We start from the raw sequence: 25,354 nt of genomic DNA on the forward strand, positions 1-25,354 counted from the left end.
TTTTTTTAATTTAAATTTTATTTCTTTAATCCAGAGGCAGAGGGAAGGATCCTACAGAGATGGTCACTGAATGGACAGAAACAGATGAGGGCACCTAGAGGGGCAGAACGTAGGACAGAGACTCACTTGGGGGATAGGCCATGGACGGTGACCAGAAAAGGAGGCTGAGGAGAGCAGTCACCCACACAGAGAGGGGAGAGCCACTAGGAAAAGATGGCCAAAATGGTCAAATGATTCAGAAGTGAAGGAAGGGGAAGGCTGAGAGGAAGCCTGAGGTTTGCTCCCAAGAAGCCACTAGTGTCTCTGTAGAGAGCAACTCTGGTGGAATGATGAAGATGGAACAAGGGAGAGAAAGGATTAAGAAGTGAAGCCAAGAAATGGCGACCTTTTTAAAAAAAAATTAAGGAAAAATTTTTTTAAAACTCTTACTTCTGTCTTGGAATCAATTGATTCTAAGGCAGAAGAATGGTAAGGGCTAGGCAATGGGGGTTAAGTGACTTGCCCAGGGTCACACAACTAGGAAGTGTCTGAGGCGATTTGAACCCAGGACCTCCCATTTCTGGGTCAGTCTCTCAATCCAATGAGCTACCCAGCTGCCCCCTTAATTTAAGGAATTTGATTGTGTAAGGGGATAGAGTTTGGGGGTCATAGCTTGTGGGGATGGATGTTAGGGTCCAGTGAGGATTAAAATTTACTTAATTGTTTTTTTTTTAAGGATGGGGGGAGACTTGAGAGTATTGGCAGCAGAGTAGAACCAATACATATGATAATACTGAAGATTAAAGAGAGAAGTGGAATGATTATGAAAGCAATCTGTTAGGGAAATGGGAGAAGAGATCAAGAACATATGTAGGATGTATAAACTCAGTGGAATTGCTTGTTGGCTCTGGGAGGGGGGAGGGAAAAGGGAGGGAAAGAACGTGAATTTTGTAACCATGGAAAAATAAACAATAATTTATTATTATTATAACTCTTCCCTTCCCTCTTGGAATCAATCCTGTGTATTGGTTCCAAGGCAGAAGAGTGGTAAGGGCTAAGTAATGGGCGTTAAGTGACTTGAACAGGGTCACATAGTGAGGAAGAGTCTGAGTTCAAATTTGAACCCAAGACCTCCCATCTCTAGGCTCAATCCACCGAGCCACCCAGCTTCCCCCTTGAAAATTATTACTGTGTAGTAAGAACACACACACTCATGAGGTGTTTCAGAAGTCTTAGTGCAGTTGTGAGTGCCTTGTGAGGCAGAAATGTGTCCCATATAAAGGGACTGAGTACAGTCTCTGGGTCTACTGGTTTTATTTTTTGTTTCAAGGGAAGGCTCACTGGAGTTAGGGATGGTGAGAGGAGAGGACCTGGGTGGCTTCAGAAATGACAAAAGGTCATTGCTTAAACAAGTAGGACAACAGAAAGGAATCCAAGACCTGCATTCAAGTCTTGTTTCTGCCTCTTTCCAGGTGTGCCACCTTGGGAAAATTATTTCCCCTCTGAACCTTAGTTTTCTCCTTTTGGAAAACGAGAGGCTATGGGGCTGCTACACAGCTCAGGGGATAAAGCGCCAGTCCTAGAGGTCCTGGGTTCAGCTAGGAACTCAGATTTAATTCCTGGCTGTGTGACCCTGGGAAAGTCACTTAGCCCCAGTTGACTAGCCCCTACTGCTCAGTCTGTTTTGGGATGGATACTTAGTACTGATGCTAAGATAGGAGGTAAGGGTTTTAAAACAACAGATAAAAATGAGGGGCCCAGATCTTTTTAGGTGATTTCTAAGGTCATTCTCCCCCCACACTCCTCAAAATTTATGATTAACAAAGAAATAAGACCAGGCTGATTGGAAGTGGAGCTAATGGGAAAACCCTTAGAAGAGTGTAATACTTGGGTTAAATGTATATTCCCGTTAGTTGGACAGTTAATAATACTCAGATATTTTGTAGTACCTAGGTTCAAAGTGTAGTATGTTCCCTTTTGACCTACGTATATGGATTTAATTTTCTGTTTACAGGGTTCCACCTACCTTTTAGGAATTGGAAGAGCAAAAAGTTCTTCTGACCCCTTCTATCAGTCAATCAACCAACCAATCAATCATTCAATCAACATTTACTAAATGCTTATTAAGTGCTAGGCACTAAGCTTAGAGAGCCAGAAGGCACCACGAGGGAAATCCTCAAACACCAAATACTACAAGAGTCAGTAGCTAGGAAGCCATACTCCTAGGAGAGCTGTTAGTTTGTAGCTGAGCTGGCAACTCCCAAAGCGATCTAAAGCCTTAAAAAGGTAACCTGGTAAAGAAGTTAAATCATTCCTTAGTATGTCATCACGGTGGTTTTAAATATTTTATTTACTTTTGGGAGGCTGGATTTTCCTCTCTCTCCCAGGCTGACATGGCCTTCCTCAGCCTCTCCTGTGACAGGGACACAGAGGCATGCCCTGCCAAGCCTGGCAATACAGACTTTTCCTTTCCATCTTGGGTCATTCCAGCTACAAGAGCCATTAGGTCCACATGTATTATGGAACACATGCCTAGCGAGATGAACTTAACATGTTTGTTGAATAAATGAAAACAAAATTTCAATTGGAAGGAACCAGTCTTAATGGACAGTAGCACAGGATTTAGAACTGCTTTGGACCTTAGTGACCTTCTTGGCTAAACCCAAAATGAGCCGCATGGAAGGCTTTCTGACTCCAAATCCAATCCTGACTTCCATGTGGCACCATATTGTTATAGCTGAGCATCCTTTGGATTCAAGTTGCCACTTATGACCCTTTCAGTGTAAACTGGGGAGAATAATTCTTGCTCAAATGAGATGAACTGTAAAACATCATCTAATCATAAGATATTAGTTTATTCCTGATGGTAGCAGTAGAGCTAGGTTTAGAATTTGGATCTTTTAAGATCCAGACCGGGCAGCCAAAAGGCACAGAGTGCCAGACCTGGAGTCGGGGAAGACTTAACTTCCCGAGTTCAAGCCTGGCATCAGATACTTAGTGTGACTCTGGACAAATCCCTGTTTGCCTCAGTTTCCTTATCTGTAAAATGAACTAGAGAGGAAAATGGTAAACCATTCTAAGTACCCTTGCTAAGAAAACCCCAAGTAAGGTCACAAAGAGTCAGATAGGACTGAAATGAATTAATGCCAACAAAAATTCCAAGTTAGTGATTGGGCCTTTACTTTATATTACTGTGTATCCCTAGTGATAAGCTACACTAAAATGGTGCAGCCATAGCTTACTTAACAAAAATAATCCAAACATGCATCATAATCATGTTTAAAATAGACCAAGTTACCATGCTCTTCTATATTTGCTACCTCAGCACTCCTTTCTTACCCGATGCTTCCATTAAAATAAGGAAATAGATATAGGATATAGATCATGGAACAACAATTATTAATTTAACAGGATATCAAATCATTTGGTATTCTACATTATTAAAAAATATTTTTTTCCATTTCTATAACAGAAATATATTTTGATGGGGGCATCTATGAAGTGTCAGAATTTCAAAGTTGGGAACCTGGTTTCAACCATGGAATAGAATTCATATTCGATCAACAATGGCCTCTACAATATACGTATGGGGTAATTTCTCACCTGGCTGCACCAATTTAGGCCATCTCTGTCCTTTCCACAATGCCTCAGGAAGCTCATCATTGGAAAAACCTCTTCAGTCTTATACCTTTCAGCACTACTCCCAAACTTCCATTTAAGGAGAACTTAGTTCACCTTTTTTCTCATGTTTGTGCTCCTGGCTCATCTCAGGACTTCACTATACTTCCCCCTATTAGATTATAAGGAGTGCTTTTAAAAAGGCATTTGTATCCCCACTCCACTGCAAGGCACATAGTAGGTACTTAATAAACACTTACTGGCTTGGTTATCCAACATTTTCCTTAAGACTTCCATAGAAGGGAAACAAACTACTTCCGGGGGCAACTGGTTCCACATTTGGGTCAATCTAATTAGTGAAGAAATTTTTTCCTGCTGTTGAGCCTGAATTTGCCTCTTTGCTACTTGCTGTTTTTAATTCTGCACTGGAGGGCCAAAAATCTGTTGGTATTTCTATGTCAATAATGCATTAAATACTCTTAACGATTCTTAACTTTTCCTCAGACTAAACATTCTGGGGTTCAGATGGTACAAACTTCAGGATCTTTACCATCCTGGTTTCCCTCCTCTAGGCATTCTCCAATTTAGCAATGCCCTTCTTAAAACACGGGTCATCCTGAACCAACACAAAGCTCCAGGAGATGGAAGATGAACCAAAAAAGTTCATAGGAAACATAGAAGCATCACTGCTGCTTCTAATCCAGAATACCACACCTCTAAACCAAGTCTTATTGACTTAGCTTTCTTAACTGTCACACCAATTGATTCATATTGAGTTTGCAGAAAAAAACAACTCTTTTTTTTTTATCACATGACCCTGTAATACAAGGCCAACTCTTGAGATAAGAAATTTCCAGCTACATACCAGGGAGGGAGCCTAGCAGTGAAACTCATTTCAACTTCTGAAGAACAAATTATTTTCCTTTGAACTCAACTCAGGAGGAAAGGTTTTGATTGGCCAGAGAGAAGAATTTGACCATGTGAGATATAAACACTATCAGGCTAGTTTCTTTGCTAATGCAAAGAAAGAACAGATGCTTTAAACTAAGGGTAGGGAATTGGTCCACTCTAGACAATCACAGAGTGATAAGTTTGGAAGAGTCTTTAGAATAGATTAGAAAGGACTTTAAAATCATTGAACCATTAAACTTTCAACTTGAAAGTGTACTTCAATGCCACCATTACAGATGAGAAGCCAAGTAAATGTCCTTTAGGAAGGACATTAATAAGTGAGAATGTATCTAGAGGATTGTGGCTAGAATAAGGAAAGAAGTCAAGTCCAGGTGTCATAGGGCAATATAATTAGTTGTCTCTTCTGTACAAAAAGGATTTCATATATTCTGGAGAGGCCAAGGGCAGAAATGGTAGTAACGAAGAATCAATATGCAGTTGAAAACTGCAAAGGATTTGGGTTCAAAATCCAACCCTTCACTCCTTAATACATTACTTGTGTAACTTAGAAAAATTACTGCTTCCTATGCCACTTTCTGCCTTTGTAAAATGATTATAAAAACTAGCATGTGCTAATTTTGAGTGCTTTAGGTGCTGTCATTATTCTTCTCACTGTACAGATGAGGTATTTAAGGCTGGTTTTGAAATCAGATCTTCTACCAAATGAGGAAGTAAATGAGATCAATTCTCATGTTCTATCTGTCCCTAAATTCCATTATTCTTTATAGATTTTTGGTGACATATTAAGGGAGAAATTCTTAACACTTCAGAGCTTTCTTAAAGTCAAGTGAAGTAATAATGGGAGTGAGTTGCTCATCTTTTGAGGTCTTCAACCAAAAGCTAAAAAACTTTTCAGATGTTACAGATGAAATTCCTGCTCCAAGGTGCCCCCCAGGTCCCTTCAAGCAATTGGATCCACAATATATTAATAAATGAAATTTAAATAAGCAAATAAACAGATCGATTAGATGATTGAAAAACAAATGAGAATTACAGGCCTTAAAAATCTTAACATTCTTTCTTTATTGTACTTTTTATAGGGCCAGGTTATACATGCTTGATGCTTAAAACTGAGTCATAGCTAAATGCTTCTCTTGATGCAAAGTCATCTGAATTCTTGATGCAGATGTTTCAAATATAGTATTTCTGCAGCTACAATCTATGAGCTAATGACAAACCAAGGAAAATTCCAGAAATGGCTTAAAGGAAAAATGCACAGGAGATGCACCGCTCAAGTCCTTGAATTGTGGCCTGTAGAAGTCACCAGAAAGTGGATAAAAATGGAATTTCTCCATGCCCTGGTTTAACTAATCAAACCATTACTATTTTCCAGGTGATAAAAGCCTCCAGATTTTGAAGAAAAATTCAGTTGAATGATTCAGTAGTTACCCTTCCCTCAATAACGAAAAAGTGCATTCCTTGATCCTGACACATCATGTGGCACTCACAAATGTCATCCAATAGAAATTAAGGAAGATCCTACTCAACATTCAAATGCTGTCTTTTACAGATTTGACCTGTAATTTCTTCTATACAGAATGAAATGTAGTCAACATAGATGAAACCCTTCAGGCTGTGGAAAAAAAAAATCAGTCATTTTTCTTTTCTGGTTCAGAATTTCAATGACTTAAAGCTTCAAGGTAATTAGACATGCAACTAACTACACTTGTTATTTGCATATCATTAAAGTTATAAAACAATGACAAAGAACTGCTACATTGGTCCAGACAAAAGCTGTTTTTTCAAAGTTGCCCCAAATTGGACATGTATGAAACCAGATTGAATTCTCTCAAGGTTTTTGATTAGTTATCTTAATTAATTAAGGATGAGATGTGATTCTAAGTGAATAAAAATAAACTGTTAAGTGGGAAGAAATGGAAAAAAAAAGCTCCCTCAAACCTCACCAAAAACAAACCCCATAAAAACCCCATAAAAAACCCCAAACCCCTTATAGCATTATATATTAATGATAATTTTATGCAATATTTCTTTTTAGTCTTTCACTAAAGTCTTCTCCTAATACCTTGTCATGGCACAGGTTTTTTTTTTTTTTTTTTGTTCTCAGAACCTGTGTTTGTTGTCTGAGGAACAACCTAGCTAAGTGCAGTCTTATCACCAAGTTTTGCCAATAGGTGATTAACATTTTGGCCTTCAGCAGCAAGCAGTAGGACCTGCATGTGTGGAAGGAGGACCCAAAGGAATAACAACTCATTTACATTACAGATTTGACAAAGCACTTTTCCTCACAACAACCCTGTGAGGTAGGTTGTGCAAACATCCCCATTTTACAAATAAAGTTTTTGTTGGATGTCACATAGCTGTTAAGTAGTAGAACTAGGTTTCAAAACACATCATCTTAGCCTGTGCCAAGAACTATGCTCTTTTTGATCCAATATACTTGCCACTATATGGCTGTAATCACAGATGTTTTGAGGCATTTTTTAGAGGATACTTACATATTTCCTTCCTTTCAAAGAGATGTTATTTTGGGCATTATGGCTTATGCTCAGGGGTAGTCTAATTATAGATAAGAAATTGACCAGATTCACCAGAAACCCAGGAATTTAAAGGATTGACCAAATCCACATTTTAAAAGATCAGAAAGCTAAGTCAGGTCTTTAATCCAAGCCTTTCTTTCACCTCCAGATCAAGAGATCCTTCCATCCTTTACATGCCTGAGCTTGCTGATTAAATTCCCTCTCTACTAAGGAATCCTAGTGTATTTTGATGTAATTGACATTAAAGAACCTTAAAGACTAAACTCAGGCCTATTCAAAAGCAAAACAAACAAAAAAACTGGGTCAGGCAGTTTCTGAATTTTGTCCACCTTCTCCATTATCTGCAAAGCTGAAGAGCTGGTAATAAACTTTAATACTCACACAACCTAAAACTTCCATTCTGACTCTAGGACATTTCCCTGGTCACCATCATTATTGCCCATTTGGAACATTGAAAAAACCTAACTGGTCTTTTCTGTGCCCATCCTTCCCCTTTGTTGTCCCTTCCTTATGGGTAAATCTAGTCATGTTCCTGTGGCTTTCTGTTCCAGACACCTCAGCTGAACACCCAAGAGACCTCCACTCCCTCCATACTCATTTTCCAGAACCCTTTGCTGTGTGCTCCTCTTTTGTCAAAATGAAACACCCGTGATCTCTCCTGCGTATTGTAGTGCTTCCTCACCGTTTTTTCTACATCTTGGCTAATGCTATTCTGTGGAAAGGTTCCTTATCTTTTTCGAAGCTTAGTACAAATATTGCCTCCACTAAGAATTCTTATATGCCCTCAAACCTAAATGATTCTCCTAGAAAAGTACTTTGTACCTCTAATGCCTTTTACCCTATACTACAGACTTTGTATAGAAATGTACATTTGTATATCAGTTGTATCCTGCTGGAATTCTATAATGTTGAAAGCAGCAATTTGGAGTCAAGAGGATCTGGGTTCAAATTCCATTGTTTTAATTGCTCACTGTAACCTAGGAAAAAACATTTCACCTCTCAGTGTTTAATGTTCATCTACATGATGGATGTTTGCTCCATTAATCCAAAGTGAGTGGTATAAAAAAGCTATCAATTTTAAAAGATCGTTAGATGCCATCCTTCAGTTTTTTTCTGACAGCCTATCTCCCCTCCAGTACCAAGCACAGGACTTTGTACATACATGGTAGGTGCTCTAACAGTTACTGAATATTTAAGTTCCCTATGACATCAAAAGTGTTGGCAGAAGGAGATTCACAATTTTTGGCCAGTCTAGGTTGTGCATCGCTCTTGGTTTTGTAAAAGTCTGAATGGAAACATAGACATACAGCCCTTCCTTCAACTGCTGCTGCTTTTAACTATGAACAAAAGGTCTATTTCATATGAAAAAGGCTTCTAGGCCAAAGTGGCATCTTAGAAAAGTAGCTCAATTCTTTGACACTTGTTCAAGGTTTTACTTTTGGCCTCTGAGTTTCATTTTCTTTTATCATTCTCCATGAGGGTCAGTAGAGATGCAACTGCCAAGTATTGCACTAAAGATCATATAAACTAGGCTACTGCCAACTTACCCCAGGAGCCAGGGGAACATAGTAGGCATAGGAATAAGTCTGCAGCAGAAAAGGTTGTAGATTCAGAAATATATTCAAAGTGACTAGTCTCGAGCTTGTTAAGAAATATTCAGCAAATTGTAATATACCTGGAATGTCACTAACTTGGGCATGTTAGATTGAAGATTACCTTATATCTGATCTACAAATACCAAGCAAGTTATTAAGAGGAAAAAAAAGAGAAAATATGTAAAACTCCTCTAGAGTTTCCCACATTTTATTTAGTAGTTCTTAACTTCCTCTTAGGCACTTTTCATATTTTAATTTGTATTCTCTTCACAAGAAACTATAAACTTTTTGAAGACAGGGACACAGCCTTACTTATAGTTCTATCTCTAGCAGGCTTAGCACAGTATATTGCACATATTAGACTTAGGACTTAATGAGTTTCTATTGAAGAACTCCAGAAAGTTATTAGCAGAAGCATCTGCATACAAATCAATTTGCTAACCAAATTCTTATATGCATACATTCAGGAGGAACAAGAAAGGCCCTCTACTTTGTCAAGCCATTTAATTTCAAAACTGCCTGCCATTTTACTTTCTGCAATAATTAAGGTAGGTCCTTCTCATCATTCCAGTTTGTTTATAAACCTCTGCAAAAAGGCCAAATTACAGATGAATTCTTTTCTTGAATCCCTCAAGTTTTAGGGCCCGATATTCTTGACTCTCTCACTTATAAGAAGCTAATATTCTGTTCTGACAGATTCCTCAAATGTATAGAGAAAGAATAAAAAATTCAAGAGTATTAACATCTGATGAAATGTAACCTGCCTCTGGTGTTTGTCAGACAGCCTAGAAAGGTGCATTTATTATCTGCCTAGATAAGAAAATGAACGGAGGTACCATAAATCAAAGTCATATCTTCAAACCTACTGTTAGAAGCCCTTTAATAATTTTATTACTTTAGCAAATTATAAATCTAAGAATAAGCAGCACAGTTCAAGATCAACAGTTAAAGAATTGCTATTTTCAAGGATGCCAATCATTTTTCAACTGTTGCTGTAATCCTTTTATAAAGTAGTAGTATATTATTTCTACCAATCCCCATATGAAACTTCCTAAAAAGAAAAAAAAAGAAAGAAAAAGCTATACTTTCCACATGGACAAGATAAATTTGAACAGAGAATATATAGTATGAAGGGAGGCTATGAAAATAGAAAGGAATTGGTTGGAAATGATGGTTCAAGACATGCCCAGGGATTAACAAGGCACAGAGGAAAAAAAGGTCTACCATAGAGATTTGCTTTATATAAATATGGGCTTGTCTTGGACCCTCTTTCCAAGGGAGCTCTAATGAGTAAAATTAGCAGATGGACCTCTCTGTAACCTGGTCTCAGAGTCATAGTCAGATTCCAGTGAATTACAGGGTTGATGAATGGAAAAATGTAACTATGACTTAAGAATAATGCAAACAGATGATACAATTGGAATTCTGATGACCTCACACAGACACAAATAAGCCTTAGGACAGCCAGAGAAGATATAAACCATTTTATATTACAGTATTAAATTGGACTCTGCGCCTCAGGTCTAATCAAAGTATGTGTGCCAGCACACATTTTAAAGTTAGAAATCTATCCAAGGGCTTACCTCTTACACATACTGCCAAATACAGTAAAGTCTTATGTATTTCAAAAGGCTGAGGAATGGAATTGTGGAACACAGAACTCCAAAGTTGGAAGGGATCTAGAACTAGAGTTCCAACCCCCTTATCTTATAGATGGGGAAACTCAAGTTCAGAAAGTAGAAGTGATATCCTTAGGATCACACAGTAAAAATGACAAAATCAGCCTAGCACACACATCTCTGGACTCGTAGTCCAAGGTTATTCCACTGGGATGATTAACTGAATCATATCAAGGCTTTTACCTGGTATAAAACATGCAATCTTGGTCAATAAGATGGTTGCCTGAGATTTTTAGCCCCCTCCCAAGTGGAAAGAACACCAGACTAAGAGTCAAGAGAAAATCTGCCATGTAATCTTAGGTTAAGTCACTTCTCTTTGGGTCTCAATTTCCTCACGTGTAAAATAAGTGGCTTGGAATAGGTTTCTAGAGTTCTTTCCAGTTCTCACTAATCATCTAGCTAGCATGAACCCTATAGGGCATAACCATTTGACATTACTACTATTTAAATGACCACCAATAATTATCATGACAACAGACTTGGATCACTTTATGATTTGTACATGAAGCAAATGTTAATTACATAATTAAATCCACTTAGTCTAGTTATTTCTTATATGTCACCAAAATACTAAAATCAATCTAACCTTTCTTTAATGATTCAGAAGGCACTTATGATGACCCTGAGGCCCTGCAAAAAGTCTAAGAGATGATTATTGTATGGGACAATATGTGTAGAAAGTTTAGAAGATGGGATAGATGGGCTGAATCTATTAACCCTGATATAGCCTAAAAATTATTTTTTCAATAAAGAAATCACTGATAACAGCTACTTTACTTGTTTCAGTCTCTCATAAAAGCACTGACTTATAGAAAAAAGCATCTGGCTGTTTTGATAAGGAATTTACTGTATTGTGGCAGTTTGTAAAAAATATTTTCAATGTGTCTGATACTTAATTTTATTCCTTGAATAAAAATTCTGAGATTATAATCATACCTACCACATGAGAGGTAAAATATTCCCTGAGTACAATTTTGTAACAGTCTAATGATAGTCACCTTGCAAAATTGCACTCACTCTGTCTATTAGGAAGCATGCAGGTCACCAGTTTTTCAATGACTTTTTTGACTGGTACCAATGGGGAAACTAGCATCAAAAGACTATTGGAGAGAGCAACAAAGGCTCAGAAACAGTCCATTCCTCTATAGGAGAAATCAAACACAGTAAGGGGAAGGCTCAAAGGCTCACTGATGACCTTAAAGGCAACTTCAAGGCTGTAATTGAAGGTTTGGATATACAACCCCGTTGGAGTAATGAGTAACCCAATCTCTTCTGTGCATTGCCTCCCCCTTCCCTCCCCTCTGCAGCCCCCAAATGCCACTGGGAATATCTTACCTCGACAAAGCACATAAGGATGGTCACCTGTCAACACAGCTTCATTGAGTGGCTTTGCCATAGCAGGGGTAGGTGCTGAAAGAACAAATGCATCACCGACAATTCAACCATCCCAAACTGAGGAGCTCTCAGGTATCCCTAGGATGTCCAATACCTATTCTGACTTTAGGCAGATCTTAAGTATACAATGGTCTGTAAATTTCAGGCACCGCTTTCATCACAAATCACTGTAATTGAATGCAGAAGTAAAGGAAACTTGAGTAGCTTTATTTAGCTTCTAATTTCTGGGAGGCTCAAGAAGAATTATTATTCTGGACAACAAAAAAAAATAAGACTGTGCTTACAGATCATTTTCTGCCATATTCTTTCTTTAGGACCACTATTTTATTGTTGCCCTTTCTATTACACGGGATGTACATACTGGGTGTTAATAAAAAGTCAATGCCTGTACAATACATTCTACAACTGAGCACCACTTTCTGTAACTGAACAGGCAAAGAGAAATTACACGGAACATCGGCATCTGGCAGTATTTTTCCAAAAAAAGTGACTAAAATGGGTTTAAATTGATTAACACTATTAAATCACATCTAATATTTGATACTACATGATTTCAATACAGCTATACGATACAATTATACAAAATGTGTTAACATCAAAGAATACAACCAAAATTAAGATAGCAAACAAAACCTATATAACTTTTTTTTTTTACAGGAAAATACTTTTGAAGTATGCATGTAACTGCCCATTCTTTTAAAGAAAATCTACTGCAAGCAAAGTTATCAACCTCCGGAAAAAATCACACATAGCATTACTAAGCATATCCCCAAGAAGTGTACAATATGCACACTTGGAAAATACAAAATTAAAAAAATTGTAAGCAACAGGTGAGCTTCATATTTATAAGAATGTGAAAAGAAGTCCAAATTTTTAGCACTGTCGTATAAAGAATTGTCTTTTTGATGCAAGTTCATGAATTAGCCTCCTATTGGGGCTGCACTTTACAAAACACCGTGTTCTTGAAATTGGGCTACAGAGCAAGATAGAGCATCTTAGCAATGTCATCTTAAAAGTTTTTTTTGTTTTGTTTTGTTTTTTTGTTTTTTTTTTTGTTTTTATTTTTACTACTTTATCAAAAACATGTCCTTTAGGTGTGTAGGATTCAATTTTTTTTTTAAAATTCTTTCCTAGAAACAATATACAAAGGAGAGGCATATTTATTTCCAATCATACTCCTGTAAGATGCTTCTCAAGTTCGAGAACATTCTTCTCTCTTCTTTTCACTGGTTGTTTTTGGCCTTAGCATGTGTTAAGATGTGAGATTTCAGGTTAGTTGACTGAGCAAACTTCTTATTACAGCCGTCGAAGGGGCACACATAGGGCCTGTCTCCAGTATGAATTCGCACATGTGTGCGTAAATTGAAGTCCAGTGAAAAGCGCTTCCCACAGCCTTCGAACGTGCACTGTCAGAGGAAAGACCACACATCAAAACTGTTCAGCAACTTTAACAGTTACCTGGGAGATGGGATAGCAAAAATTCTGCTCCTATCTAGGGGTGGCTTACTTATCCTTAAGGAAATCAGATACTTCTATAACCCACTACAGAGCTACTCTCTAGTGATCCCTTGGATGGAGATCATGTTAAACTGTTTTGCAACTGTGTACAGGTAGCAATCTGAATATTAATTCAAAATACAGTTTGAATATCTGGCAAGCTAGCAGGAGTCTTACTGAATCACTTAGCTCCCTGAGCTAAATGACACCAAATTTCTCAGCAGCTTAAAATTTTCTACCCTGGAATCTCAAGGGATTGAAATCCTGACTTTTATTCCAAAGGTGCATTCATCAATGTATTATACTAAGTTCTGAATAAAGGACAACCTCAAGGAAATGAAAATTAGGCTTATGTTTACAGATCAATATACAAAGGTATACAAATAATATGGCCGCTCTTGGTTAATTAACCATAAATAATTTATCGTAATCCTAATAAGAAACATACCAGAAAAGAATTCTTCAAAAACATCTTGAATAACTGTTATATATTCCTAAACCATAGCACGAAGACAAAAATAGACTTCCTCTCACAGAAGATTGCCATTTTCTTCCCTAGCAATTCTTTTCCCAAATACCTGGCTAAATGTAGTGAACTAACTACATATGGAGCCAAAAGGAAAAAACTAAGGCCATCCTTGTAACTAAATAAGTGCTTAGGCAAAACAAAACACCATGGCTCAATTGGTTTATATTTCAGAATATATATAATATGCTCATGATGCTACCATTCAGCCCACTTACTATTATACAATGCAGACAGAAGAAAGAAGTGGCTATACCTGAAAGGGCTTCTCTCCAGTATGAACCAGTTGATGCCGTTTTAGTTTTGAACTCTCAACAAAAGCCTTTCCACATTCTGCACATACGTGGACTCTAGGACCATGGGTGTGCAGATGTTTTCTCATGGCAGAGTTATCCCTGAACATCTTTGTGCATCCCTTAAAGCAGAGAGAAAAACTTTATTATTTTTGCCTCAAATTCTTTAACTATTCAAATCCTATGAATATTCACAGCTGTCACCTAAAAAACAAAAAAAAAAAAAAAACAAACAAACCCCAGCATAACATAAAATTCCCCTCAAAAGTTTGCTCACTTTTTCCAACCCACAGTTCTTACATTACTTAAAAATTAAAGTAAAACTTAGTTTACAAAGATCATAAGTTTCAAAAACCTACAGTCTAGTCTAAAGGTAAATGTGGTAAACATTTCATGATAAAATCACAGAATGTTAAGAGACCAAAAAGGTTATCATGCACAATTTAACCCTTTTGCTTTACAAATGAGGAAACTGGGGCCCAGAGGAAAGTGACCTGCTCAAGGCAATATGGGCTCAGCTCTGGCAGAAAAGGGACAAGAACCCTGGTCTCCTGATTGATTTTCTATCTAGTCTATTTTCTTGTCTCTCCCAAATCTGTGGCCCACAAAAATCATTAATAGAAAGAAGCATTGATAAAGAAATGGAGTTAAAATGATGGCAGTCCACCACTACCTTTGGTGGGCCCCATAGTCTCTGGTGCAAGTATGGTCTGTCATTCTCCATCTCCTACTTCCCTCTTTCTTCTCTCTTTGCCTTCCCCTTCTTGACAGAGAAAGAAGCAAGAGGGTCTCCAAGGAATGGCAACTACAGAAGAAATTGATTCTGTGAGGCACTGGGAACAGAGAGAAGCAGACAAATTGACTTCCAATGCAATGCAGGTTGAGGCTGATGGATATGTGGTGCTTAAGAAGCATGTCAATAACAATTTCTTCTGCAGTTGTTGCCAAATAATGGAGTGGTTTGAAAAATGGGAAAAAAAAAAGCATGATAGAAGGACAGAATAAATAACCATTACACAGGTCCCAGACAAAAAGGGTGGTAGATGGTGAGCAGAGTTGAGGTTGGGGGTTTGGAGGAACCAAAATCATTTCATCTTGGCTACTAAAGTAGCGATTTGAGAAATCAGAGCTTTAAAAATCTTTGGAAGAAATGAGATAGAAAACTCAGCATCACTATTTTAAATTCTACTTTTACTTCTGGTCTCAATGGAAGTCCTTTCCCCCTTAAAAATCTAAATAGCAATTCAATGAAATCAGATTGGGAAATGTAAGCTGCAAAAACACTGATATATAATTCATGATTTTGCCTGAGCTAAATTTACATCCTATCCCATCCCTACCCCATGACCTTCTTTGCCTTTTTGTTTATCTCATTCCCATTATCAACTTCTATGTCTAACTCAAAATTTAGACTTCTCCTCAGTTTTAAATCTTCTAATTTGCATAGTCATAAATTTAAAAAATTCAGTCACATTAATGAGATTATTCACATTTAAGTTGAAGAACAGGTCCCTATTACATCAGAAATAACATGCAACTGGAAATGTGATGTTATATGCTATTGATACATCCTTCTCTAGTGACTTATTGAGGCATGGATCTGACCCTATGTTTTCAAAGGATATGACAGAAGAGAATTAACTTTGGGCAGGCCCTGCTTCAAGCTAGAAATGCTTTGATTACATGTCTGGTATCAGACTCTTGTCGGTCCTATGCGACTAACCTAGCCAAGAGGTTCACGCCTCCCTAGTGAAGAAAGACTAGAGCCTAGAAAGATCAGTCCCAGTGTCTCAGCAATTCATCAGGACTTTGAAGGAAAAATAAATACTGGGTTAGTGTTGTTTGATTAATTTCTAAATGTTGATAAAATGCTTAAAGGAAAACCACTCAAAATAATAGTAACAAAGGATCAGAAATACAATGCAGCCTCCTTTGACTAAAATGTCCTTTTAGGAAAAGAGCCAGGAGTGCATCAAAAAGAGAACATCTCATTTAGATATGTAAACTCTCCTTATTTTAAAAAAAAGTACTCTACGGGCAAAGTGTTGTCAAAAAGAATGAAAAATGTAAATTCTATTCTATAATCAACATTCTACAGTGTAATGACAGTTTTATCACCAAACTCCCATAATCCCCTAGCATTACTTACTTTATGAGGGCAAGCTATTGTTCTTGGAGCATCATCTTCTTTAATTTTTCTTGGCTTCATTCTTACAAAAGAGAGAGAGACACAGGCATTTGCAGGAGTGGGTAGACTCAACTGAAATAAATCATATTCCCTGAAATGTTATCCTAATATAAAAATCATAGAACTATCTCTCAGAGTAGGAGGGTCTCAGAAGACACCTAGTCCAACCTGGATAGAAATCACTAACAACATCCTTGATGAGACCTCCAGTCTCATCAACTCACTACCCACTAAGTAAGGCAGCTCATTCTACTTTTTTTGATATATATAATGGTTTGAAAGTTTGAATTTAAACTATATCGAGTCAAAAATATGTCTCTCTGCAGCTTCAACTCTTTGCTCCTCATTCTGTCCTTGAGTCAGCAGGATAAGCATAATTTCTCTTCCTATATGACTATGTAAGAAAGATAATGATCATTCCTCCCAAGTCTTCTCTTTTTCAAACTAACCATTGTCAGTTCTGTTAGCTGATTCCCATAGTATAGTTCCTAGTCTCTTCACCATACTGATCACACACCTCTTGAAACATTCGATAACTAACTGTAATAGGCTACTAAAGTCTTGCTAATACCACTTTAAGTCAAACACTATAAAAGTAAATAATAAGGCTAGATTTTCACTTATATTATCTCTACAAATAAACAACAGTCAAGTCCTATAACCAGAATAGAAAGAAATCTAACTTCTGAGAAAAGAGGATAGAAACAAGTTCTTACTTATTTCCACACTGCCATCTATAGTTTACTTACAAAATACCTTTTCTTGTCAGTGCAAGTGTTACTATTCCCATTTTTATAGATAGGAAACAGAGGTCTTGAAAAGGGAATAGATTTGCTCAGTTACATGGTGGAATAAGGCTTCAAACTTAGGTCTAAGTCCATTGCTCTTTCTACTCCATACACACACTACTATGCTAATCAATGAAAGCCTTGGTGGAGGTGATATAGCAGGTCAATTTTGTAAATACAATATTGAACTTCCAAACTCAAACCACCTGTTAACTGGGGATTCTTTCTGTCAAATGAGTTAGAGAAACAAAGAAATTGAGGGGTCATCATGGTCCCCTTTGGAAGTGTAGGCAGAAAAAACACTCAAATTTTTGATTTCTGACCTAAGTTATCCTCTGACTTACCTGACATTTTCACTGACCTAAAACTTGGTCTTTTGGCAATGATGTCAAAAAACCTTCCCTTAATTTCTCCCTTAGGATCTATGTAGAGTAGAAAGGAAATAAATTAGACAAGTTCTTGGACGTTGTAGTCTAATCTACCCTAGTAGGGACTACTGTATACTTACATATTTTCCACCTTACCAATAGGTGAGATACAGGTAGGTATCTTTAAGGAAATGGCAGTCCTGATAACTAGATTATCATATACCATCATTAATTAACAAATTCTAAGTTTTGTTTTTGTACTTAGTTTGGTTCCCTAACAAAGATCCATAAACCTCTAGGCTTGTATGCAAATCTAATAGATAAAAGGTAAGATGCATAATATTTTTGGTAATACTACTCCACCTGGAGGTTGGATCTAGATTTGCTAATTCTTAGTATGAAATATATTTTAAAAACATGTCCTTGAATTTGCACAGAAATGTGGTTCTTTAAGTATCATAAATAAAAATCAAAACATCCTGAGGACGGAATAAAAATTAAGAGCTTAGCTGAGATTTTCTTTTAAAATCTGGTGGAGAACAAAAACAAACATTTTCTGAAATGGAGAATTTTTAAATGCTATTGGAGGGCAGCTAGGTGGTAGGTACAGTGGACAATGCTCCAGAGGATTAGAGTTGGGAGAACCTGGGTTCAAATTTGACCTCAAGACACTTCTGAGCTGAGCTGTGTAATCCTGTGGTAAAGTCACTGTGCCTACTTTTTGTCCTTCAGTCTGAAGAGTTGTTACTAGGACAAAAAAGGGGGAGGGGAGGAAGCTATTGAAATAAAGATTTACATCATGTACTTGTTTCCAAAGTTTTGATGAAGGATATTTTCCTAACTATCCAGGAAGCAATTAAAAGTGAATAGTGAATATCAGGAATAAAATTCAAACTTGGTAGGTTCTTGGGGAATATCAAGAATAATGACCCAGAATTATTTGAAAGTACAAACTATTATCACCAAAATAACTGAGGTTGAGATAGAACAAAGACATTTATTTCCTAGAACCATAATCTGCTATGTAACATTGGGGAAGGGAAGACCAAAAACCAGAATTTTTTTTTTTAACCAGCTCACAATTCAACATTTCTCTATGAGATTGTATGTACTGCTGGCTTGGGGAAGTCCGCTTCTTGAAACACAGTTAAAGTTGCAGAGTGATTGCCATCGTAGTGCCAGGGAAATGTAACTTGCTTACAAGTTTCTGTAGCAATCTAGTGCCACGATATCCTGAGAAGGCATTTTAGAAAGATATTCTGGTTAGGGAAAAATGGCCATTTCCTTGAAATGAAAATGAATTTTTTTTTATCATTTGCCCCTCAAATAGAGGGTAGAGTAAGATGGATGTTTGGTTATTTCTAGAAAAGCAGTTTTCAAACTAGGTCTTGTAAAATTAGAAACTGGGAGATGTTCAAGCCTGGTAAGGGAATGAGGAGTTAGCAGGAACATTCCTATTCAATGTCTTTGATTATGCTGTTACAGTCTCATTGAACCCAGACTCATTCTACTAACTTAAGGGGACAAATAGGAACAATGGATGGATTAGAGGAAATTAGATTTTTAGCACTAAAGATCTTCCCAAGAGTCTGAAATGTCTAGAAGTATAATGGACTGCCTTTTGATACAGCAACTGCCTTTTGATACAGCAAGTTCTGAAATACTGGAGGTCTTCTAAGCAAAGGTAGTAGGCCATCTTTCTGCTAGGGATGTCAAGTGATTCATGTTTCAGATTATGTATCAGGCTAGATTCAATCCAACAAAGCAATTATTAAGTGCCTATTAGAAGTAAGAAATCAGATACAACAAAAGATAAAAATTATAGCATCTGCCGTCAAGCTTATATGCTATTATGTTGGATGGCTTCTAAGATCACTCCTCACTCTGAGATTCTAAGAATATTTTGGGGGTCTTTGGACCATTTTAGTAGGACAAGAGCCCTTGTAGAACTTAAAACACTATCTTATGTGATCATTGGTTTTAATGAAATATTTGATAAAGATCCTAATCATCAAATCATTCTAGAAACCAAAACATGTAGTGAAACATATGCATAATTAATGGGTTCTTGCCCTTAATTAACAACTTATACTCAAACACTCATGCCTGATCTTATGAAATAGGTAGGGTCTGTAATTGACAAACTCAAATTAGTTCAACTAAATTAGGGTTGAACCAAAGACCACAATTCACTAATACTTCTCAAGCTTTTTAAACCCTTTCCCCTTCCAACTTGCCTATTGATAATAAACTTCTTAATATGAATCACTTTTAATTAAATCATTTAACTACTTTCTTTTTGGCTTGAAGAATTAGTTTTAAGTACACCCTCCCCCCTATTTCCCCTCAACTCCACTCAAAAAACAAAAGACAATTTTGGAGCATGGGTAGTTTATGGAAAGCAACATGGTGTGCCAAAGCACAAAGGCACTACACAGCAGGTGGCAGAGATGGAGGATGGGGTGGAAAAGGGAGGTGGAATAGGCCTAAATAAATATACTGTCTGGAAATTTTGCCCAAAGGCGTCAACTCAATCATCAGTGCTATCCTCTATTGCTGATCAGAAATCTTCATGCATCCTCTCAAGGATATTATACTGATTAAGAGCAATAGGTTTAGATTGACCATTTTGTGTCTCAGTTTCCCCATCTGTAAAATGGATATTTGCTCTGCTTTCTCAACAAATTATTTTAAGGAAAGCCAACTTGTAAGTTGTAAAATATTACAGAAATGTGAGGAATTATTACTATACCATATTAGACTTCTTAAAAGCTCACAATTCTTTTCATCACAGCCACCAATAGCACAATTCCAAATTTTGGCTATCTCCTAACCCCATGCTAACTAATAAGGGTAACCTCGAATTAGAATCTAAAGCTGAAAATAAGGAGTCTTTATTTACTAATTGACCTGAACCAATCAAGTAATTGTTTTCTATAACCATTAGTATTACCAACTGTTTTAGAATACATCTAAGTTAATTCTAATACATAAGCACAATTTACATACTAATGATTCATTCAATAATCCAACAAGAATTTATTAAGTTATTATCATAAGTAAATCCTAGATGCTTGGGGAGATAATAGATTAGTAAAACTAGTCTCAGTTTACAACTTAAGAAGTCAGAAAAAACAAAAACAAAAAACCACAGATATATAAACGAAGGGCTATGCCGAGTTCCCCAGAGGGGATGATCATGCTTAATGAGGTGTATTAAGGAAGGTTCCATAAACTAATAGAGAAATATAGTAGCCTCCTTCTTAAAAGAAATAACTTTCAGATGTCTTTACAATTTGAAGCTTTACACTTGTTTTATACATACCTACTGACATAATATGGAACAAGAGAAATACTTGTAGAATGCCCAACAAAGAAACCAACCATGTGCAGTTTAATATATACTACACTAGTGCTCTTCAATAGTATTTTCCTGCAAGATATTGTATTTAAGGTAAGCCAGTTCAACTTACCTGATGATGCTTGTAGAAACAATCAAGAGGCATATTACCATAGGGTAAAAACAACAGTACTTTCTAGTTCCCCAACTTATCAATTAGTCAAAGTTTGGTCACCATTTCACTGGGGTGAAAGTGCTCAAGAGTATCAATGAACCACCACAGTAAAGGCTAATGGACTCTGACATCAACTTTGAGGTTCAAATAACCTCTGACTCTATTATGCCTTCTTGCTTCATGGAGCCAACTCACTGTTAAGTAGTAAAAACACATGTATGCACTGTTTAAAAGTTTACAAAGCACATACTTAAGATTGTCTCATGACAATCCTTTGAGGTAGGTATGATAAGTTATTATCTTAAAACTGAAGTTGAGAGACTTTCAGAGACTAGGCCCTAACTCCAAATATCAGCACTGCTTTCACACATATTATTTCCTAAATACCCTTTATAGGATAGTTAAGGTTTGCAAAGTGCTTTACAGATATGTAATTTGATCCTCACAAGAACCATGAGAAGCAGGTATCCTCATTTTATAGGTAAGTAAACTGAGGCTGGGAGGTGTTGTGATAAGCCCAGGGTCACAATTATTGTCTGAGGCAAACTCTTTTTTGTATGCCCTTTCACCAGTTATTCCCAGTCAACTGCTTGTGTTGTTTGAGAGAAGGCTATTGCCTGCTTACTGATCTGACCAGAACACCCTAGAATTTAACTAATGGCTCACTAAGGCACAAAATGGTTAAATAACTTCCCCAAATCACAGCCAACAGACAAGACTTCTAAAAACCCTAGTCTGGTATACTGTTCAAATTCAGAATTAAAACAGCAGAGTTGATGTGGTAAGGGATTTTTGATTTCTATAAAGGGTAAATTTAAGAGATGACAAATAAAAATTGTTTTTATTCAAATGCAGCCACTACCAAAAACTAAAATTAATATTTTCTCCATTCTACTGTCTCCAAAGGATCCAAAATGCTGCTATACTCATTAGCACACTTGCTTAAAATATAACTGACCACTGTTGTTTTCCAAGTTTCCCTAGTAAAATTATACAACCACAATAATGACTAAGGCACAGTAACATAATGGCTGGCCAGCATCTAAGAGTATTATTTTCTTAAAAAAAAAAAAGAAAAAAGAAAGGAAGTGAGACATTTCTTGTGACTTACCTAGCAAATTCAGCCAGTTGTTTAGGATCTGAGAGGTCAATGCCAGGTATTCCTCCAGGAGGAAGTTTCTTGCCTGTCATGTACTCAGAATAATCAGGAGGTGAATTTTCTCCAATGATCTGTTCTTCCACCACTGTTTCATGGTCAATATCTTTTTTATCATCTGAAACACATTATGAGATTATCCTAGTATTTATAAAAATGTGCAATTCAGTTAAAATTGCTTTAACTTCTTAAAAGTTAAAGCAACCAGCAACCTAGACTTTCTATTAACCTCTTATAGTCATCCCTTTCCTATAATGAAATTTTACTACTTCCTTCCCTGCCCCGTTTTTAAAATGATTTTCCACCCCCCCACCCAACAACCTTCATTCTTAATGACTCTTAAACATATAGATGTTAATATATCTACCTCTCACTTATGATGACCATCTCTTCCCTCTTTCTTAAAGTTCCCGTCTCCTTTAAGTTTTCCTATTACTAAATCTCAACCTTTTAAAGATAATTTGTCATCACACATAAGGCACTGTAGCATCAACTGTGTGGGATGTAAAGATCAGCCAGATAAGTCTCTGCCCTCAAGAAGCTTATAGATATCTAAGAGATGACTGACAGAGAGAGAATGGGAGTGACATGTACACAAATGACTATTTAAATAACATTTTAGTCTTCGACACATTTCAGGCTTAGGAATGGTGAGGGAAGGCTCTCTTCCTTTCACTTAGTATATATCATCCTATAATCAACTGCTTGTAAGAAACCTGAATGTGGACTATCATGCCATAAATAGCTTTATCTTCCCATTATTTCTTATATCCAGTCATACAAGTTTTGTAAAATCTCCTAGAAATCTTTTTTCCTCTCCTACCTGGAAAATAATTGCAAGATTCTTTTAAATTCTACAAAAAAAGCTTTCCTTAATAATCTTCAGAGCAAAAACTGTAGTATAGCCATTTCTGTTTAAAAAATAAAGGGATAAAAAAACTAGATTTGTGATTTCAATAATTAAAGAGAACTCTAGTGCTCTCTAAATTTAGATCAACAGCTCTGAGTTTTAGAAAGTTACCTAGAGCAGTGTCCAGGATCACAAAGTCAATACATATTGGAGACCAGACTCAAGACTTCCTGGCTTCAGGGCATTCTGTGTCCACCAATGATTCATGCCTTTGTTAAGAAAAGGAAAAACCCACCTCCCAAAGGCTCCTGACACCTTGAATGTGGTCTCATTCTATCTAGCTAATCCAATATGACTTCTGTATCTTCCAAAGAGCTCTTTGATTTGGAATTATTGGAAGGTTAAGTCTGCTAAGACAGGCTATAACCCACAGGAGATCTATTCCAGCTAAGCTGGCCTCTTTCTCAATTGTCCTCCACAGGATGCTTATTGACAAATTATCTGAACTTCTCTGACCCCAAACTTGTCCCTCCTAACTTCTCTCTTACTGTTATGGTATTATTATCCTTATGATTACCCAGGCTTAAAATCTCAATTTTAACCCTCCCCCCAAACTTGTCACATTAATTGTGAAATCCCCCTCAAATCCTACCTCCCCCTGCTCTTCACACTTTTGTCTTTTTCTAGGGATCACAACATCTAAAAAGCTTCCCCTCCCCATTAGATCTCATACCTGTTAATACATCTTTCACATAGCTACCAAAATAATTGAATACTTACACGATTAGTAGAAAACATCAATGATTTCTATTCTTTACTGAGGGGAACCCCCTCCCCCCAAGTCAGCCTGCCAATCAAAACAATCAAAATCCACTTCTAAGTTACTTTCTTCATGAATTCTATGCTACCATCAATAATGAACTATTCATGAACAATTCCTTGACCATGTACCCTATTTTCGTGCTCTCCCTTTCCTAGAATATTTTTTATCTAACCTAGTGTCACTTTTCTTTCAAATCCTTTAGTTTAGAAAGTCTCCTTTCCTCAGTAAAGCAATTTTTTCACCATAAAAATGATTTCCCTTAGACTTTTGATCTGGCTTATTATACCCCTTAAAAAATTATATTTATACACACACCCACACCCACGTCCACGCAAATCCAACTTTGTTCTTTTGTTGCCAGGAACCACAAATTAAGAATATTAGGTTGGGTATATTCCCACATATAAAATTGCTTATTCAGAGAGTTAAAAGTATAACTAATTAAAAGTTTCTATTTATATTATATTAAGGTTTTAAAAGCTTTTATCAAGAGGAATGAAGATAGAAGCTATTATTATTACCATTATACAGATAAGAATAATGAGAAAGGTTAAATATGTTGGCCAAAATTAAGTAAAATATGCCTGAAATATGACCTTAGGTTTCTCTCTAAAAACCCTTTCTATGATGTTTCCAATGCATAGTTTATAGGAAAATTCTTTAATATTAGGTAATAGTTCAAAATGCTATTTTTTGGTGTCTTCTTTATCCAACTAATTTTTACTCCCATTCTAAGCCTCATAGCAAAATATCTGGTGGACTTAAAAATTAGTTTTAGTTTCTATTAAGGATGACTGCAGTTAGGAGAAAAAAAAATTACTACTTGCATTCAAAGCCCAAATTTGGGGGAGGAGTCTGAATGTGGGGTAGAAAAAGCCTGAGCAATGGCTATTTAATACCCCCCTCCTCATATCACATATAAGATATTTCTTGTTGAATTTGGGGAAGAGGTAGCTACTTTTCTTTAGACAACTCCTCTCTTCTATTTGCTTCTTCCAACTGCCTGATCCTCCAACAAAACTGGCTCATGGCAAGAAGAAAAGAATATTACAATAACTCAAATTAATTCTTAGCAATTCCCAAGTAATCAAACTTGTATCACAAGTCCAAAACTTGTAAGTGGATATGGACGAAATGGACAGTCAAAAATTGAGTCACTAAAATGAATAGAATATGAAAATAAAAAATGGTATAAGCTGCCACAACCACCTCAGTTTTTCTTATCTATAAGATAGGAGTAATAATATAAGTCTCTCTCTACTACCATTTAACTGAGAGGTCAGAACGAGAATTATTTTTATAAGTCATGGGGCAACATACAGATTTTGCCACCTTTGAGAAAATGACAAGAACCTGGGTAATTTGATCCAGAAAAGGTTAAGGAAGGACTTATTTGGATATCTAATATAGGTACTGGGCAAGGAAAACGGATTAAGTGGTAGCACTGATGCTTTTCTACTTGATATTTTCTGATAGATGTTAAAAAAAGGGACTGGTTACCAAGGGGGAAAAATGTCATTTCCATTAAGTATGTTTAACAACAGGATAGACATTTGTCTAAAATTGTTTAAACTCTAATTAGCTTTAAGATTAAGAATAGGCTCATGATATGGTCAATCATAAAATTCCAAATTA

General features: G+C 36.6%; 1 protein-coding gene across 3 annotated transcripts in view; it reads right to left on the reverse strand.

The window, feature by feature from the left end:
• Positions 1–5,547: 5,547 nt before the first annotated feature.
• YY1 (YY1 transcription factor) overlaps positions 5,548–25,354 on the reverse strand; it is a 41,255-nt gene continuing 21,448 nt past the window's right edge. For 2 of the 3 annotated variants that reach the window (XM_016431270.2, XM_056811270.1), the window contains 4 exons: positions 22,002–22,164; positions 16,181–16,241; positions 13,995–14,153; positions 5,548–13,121 (listed from right to left, as the gene is read on the reverse strand). In XM_016431270.2, the coding sequence (XP_016286756.1) occupies positions 12,939–13,121; positions 13,995–14,153; positions 16,181–16,241; positions 22,002–22,164 (566 nt within the window). In that variant the 3' untranslated portion in view covers positions 5,548–12,938. The remainder of the gene's footprint in view (positions 13,122–13,994; positions 14,154–16,180; positions 16,242–22,001; positions 22,165–25,354) is intronic. The other variant, XR_008915091.1, reaches the window with a different exon arrangement.

The sequence above is a fragment of the Monodelphis domestica genome, chromosome 1 (assembly GCF_027887165.1).
Source record: "Monodelphis domestica isolate mMonDom1 chromosome 1, mMonDom1.pri, whole genome shotgun sequence".
In the NCBI taxonomy this organism is placed as follows: domain Eukaryota; kingdom Metazoa; phylum Chordata; class Mammalia; order Didelphimorphia; family Didelphidae; genus Monodelphis; species Monodelphis domestica.